The sequence below is a fragment of the Scylla paramamosain genome, unplaced genomic scaffold, assembly GCF_035594125.1.
Source record: "Scylla paramamosain isolate STU-SP2022 unplaced genomic scaffold, ASM3559412v1 Contig2, whole genome shotgun sequence".
NCBI classification, from domain to species: Eukaryota; Metazoa; Arthropoda; class Malacostraca; order Decapoda; family Portunidae; genus Scylla; species Scylla paramamosain.
Window position 1 is genome coordinate 771318 of NW_026973667.1, and position 3683 is coordinate 775000.

At 45.2% G+C, this 3683-nt stretch overlaps 1 protein-coding gene across 1 annotated transcript; it reads right to left on the reverse strand.

Annotated features, from left to right (window-relative positions):
* Positions 1 to 453: 453 nt before the first annotated feature.
* On the reverse strand, positions 454 to 2270 carry LOC135096077 (uncharacterized). Its single transcript, XM_063997310.1, has 2 exons — positions 2117 to 2270; positions 454 to 1505 (listed from the first exon to the last, which is right to left on the reverse strand). Exons 1-2 carry the CDS (start codon positions 2150 to 2152, stop codon positions 711 to 713), a joined length of 831 nt encoding a protein of 276 aa, XP_063853380.1. The 5' UTR covers positions 2153 to 2270; the 3' UTR covers positions 454 to 710.
* Positions 2271 to 3683: the final 1413 nt, after the last annotated feature.

Genomic DNA, 3683 nt, shown 5'->3' on the forward strand with positions numbered 1-3683 from the left:
TACTACTACTACATTTGGAGCAATAGTGAAAGTAGAGTCAATTCTGAGTTTCAAGTAGCAATTATATTTAGTGCCTGTGTTTTTTCATTCTGGAGACGTAGAAGTAGTAGTAGAACTAGGCTCTTACCACTACTAACACTTAAGTGGTGTAATAATAGTAGCAATAGTAATAGTGGCATTTAGGAAGACGCTTTTTGGGTGTTTTTAGGGCATTTATTTTCCCTAACACATAAGTCAGTGGTTTTCATAAGTGTTAGGAACGTTAGTGTAGTGACAGTAGTTAAAGATGTTTATACAAGCATTTTTTATTTGGGGCAGTATTCTCTCCACACACACACACACACACACACACACACACACACACACACACACACACACACACACACACACACACACACACACACACACACACACTAAGGTAATATTGATAGTGGTTAGGTAAGTCAAGGAACATTTTCAAGGACATATTTAGGGCAATTTATTAGGGACATTTGTTTTTCCTGACACATAGACACGCTTGCAAATTAGGGCTACAAATATTGGGCATTTATTTGCCTCATGTGTTAAAGAATAGGTTAAGGGAACATTTTTAGACATTTTAACGGTATTTGACTTTCATTTCTGTGACGTACAAATTAGGATAAGTAACATTTGGTTCCTGTGATAAAAACTTCAGGTAAAGAGACATTTCAGGGTCATTTCAAAGCATTTTAATAGGGGCAGTCCTCGGTCCTGACACACACATGCAAATCAGGGTGGAAGTCGTATCCCACAGGGCACTCCTCGGCCTCCACGTACGTATTGGAGACCTGGGGGCAGAAGTAGTACTGAGGGACACACTTGCTGGGACACTTAGGGAAGTAGCCAGTCTCCAGGCAGGTGTAAGGGTCGATGCAGCCGTCGTAGTCAATCACGTTCTTGCAGATCGTATTGCATGTGGCGTGTGAGGAACAGGCATCGGTTTCAAAGAATTCCCCAGGGCTACAGTGGCCCTGACCGCTAGGGATGCCCTGAGTGAAACAAGCATAGTAGTTTCGACAATCCTTAGGGTCCGCAACATACTTGCCCTGGTCTCCGTCGTAGCAGTAAGGGTGGCAGTGGCAGCACCGCCGCTCATCAGCCTGACAGTCTATGCCATCGAAGAACGGCTTGTCAGCTGGGCAGTTCTGGACTGGGCCTGGTATGCCGGCAGAGTCACACTCATAGTAAGAACCGCAGTCATAGAAGTAGGAGATCAGATTATTAGGCGACTGAGCGCATTGGTAGTAACATTTACGCTGGCACACATTACATTGGGCACCGGATTGGCATTCCCGTATGGTTATATCGAAGACCTCACCGTGTTCACAGTACAGAGGGTCATTAAACTGTAGGTTACCATTGCCGTCACACACATAGTAGCGGTGGCAGTCCTCAGGGTCAGCTATGAATTGCCCAGGGCCACAGCCAGTGCAATCCTTCACACAAGGATCTGTGGTGCAGTTTTGGCACAGACCAGCTGGGACCTGCATAGAGAAAGGTTTGGTTAGGTTAGTGTGTGTGTTTGTGTGTGTGTGTGTGTGTGTGTGTGTGTGTGGACCTGAAGACACATGTTTGCTTTGAATTGGTTTGGTTTGGATCTCTCTCTCTCTCTCTCTCTCTCTCTCTCTCTCTCTCTCTCTCTCTCTCTCTCTCTCTCTCTCTCTCTCTCTCTCTCTCTCTCTCTCTCTCTCTCTCTCTCTCTCTCTCTCTCTCACACACACACACACACACACACACACACACACGGGAGAAATGCATGGAAATGAACACACACACACACACGCACACACACACACACACACACACACACCGCGTAGTGTAGTAGTTAGCACGCTCGGCTCACAACCAAGAAGGGCCGGGTTCGAATCCCTGGCGCGGCGAGGCAAATGGGCGAGCCTCTTAACGTGTAGATGTAACTCGAGGGGTTATGACCTCAATGTCCCGGCGTGTGGTGTGTCAGTGGTCTCAGTCTCAGTCCTCAGTTTTGTAACCTATCCCAAAGATCGGTCACTATGAGTTCTAGGCTCTTTCTGTAGGGGAATGGCTGGCTGGGTGACCACCAGACGACCGTAGGCGAGTCACACACACAACTCACAAGCATCAGCAGCAGAAGACCCGTCCACTTAGCCATAGTGAAGAGATGCACGAACACACACGCAGACAAAATCCAGTATGTTTAGAATATGTAATGGGTCACGCACTCCCCCATCTCTTTATATACACTCCTTCACCCCCACCTCCACCACCACCACCCCTGCCCCTCCTGAAGGCAACACTGTGGTAGAAACACATGGGCTTTCTCATCGCATTCGTATCCAAGTCACATGAATTTCCCAGCCTTTTACTTCTTAAAATGTTGCTGTTTTTTTTATTTTTTTTTTAGATACCCGAGGGAAAGGAAGCAGTTGTTATTTTATTGATTTATTTGCTAATAGAAAATACCAATGTGTAGGTGGTGTTGTGAGTGGAGGGCATGTGTGGGGGGCCGTTGGTGTGCTTAGGTGGATGGGTGGGTAGGAAGATACAGATAGATGGATAGGGTACGTAGGCAGATAGACTGATAGTTGAATAATTAGATAGACAGATGCAAGAGTTAACCGGTACTTTCAATCTTTCATCCTTTTCACTGGTAAACTCTGCTATGTCCGCCGCACTAATGCAAGAGATAACTAGTATTCTCAAATTTTTATCTATTTTACTGTTAACCTTTGTCCTACCCCACCTTCCTAATGCAAGAGTTAATATTTTCAACCTTTCACCACTATTCTGTCCAGGACTATTTCTGAGGAGGAAAGGAAATGACTAGATGAACTTAGGTACAGAGAGAGAGAGAGAGAGAGAGAGAGAGAGAGAGAGAGAGAGAGAGTGAGAGAGAGAGAGAGAGAGAGAGCTCCCCCAAAACAGGTGTGTTAAACAATTTACTTAAGTCCTCTCTCTCTCTCTCTCTCTCTCTCTCTCTCTCTCTCTCTCTCTCTCTCTCTCTCTCTCTCTCTCTCCTAACAGTAAAATTAATTATAGCAATATGTTACGAAAATAAAGCAAGATTCTCATAGATTTAGACAGAAATAATTAAGTGTTATGGTAAAATAAAGCATTAGAATATCACACACACCACACACACACACACACACACACACACACACACACACACACACACACACACACACGAAATAAAGCAGTTAAAGAAAATAATGGAATGCAAAGAGAGTTACATAATTAACATAGAAAAACAGGCCACAACAGACCTTTGATGTCCTCACGAGGTGACCTGACCTAGAAGAAAAGGTCAGCAAAGCAGAAGGCTCCCCACCCTCCACTCCACTCCCTCTGTCATAAGCCGTACGGGAAACAGGTCGGAAATAAATACCTTAAGGGGAGTTAGAGAAGGAAAAACCCGAGCAGGAAAGAATGAAACTAGATGGAATGAGGTGCCCCCATTTCCTAGAGGCAAGGGAGTCAACCTCTAACAGCTATTAGCCGCTGATTGGAGGGAAAATATTTGTCAAGACGGCGTTTTAAAAGTCTGTACGGTATTGCAGTCTATCACATCTCGAGGAAGCCCATGCCATAGATTGACTACACGGTGGAAAAAATGAGAGAGAGAGAGAGAGAGAGAGAGAGAGAGAGAGAGAGAGAGAGAGAGAGAGAGAGAGAGAGAGAGA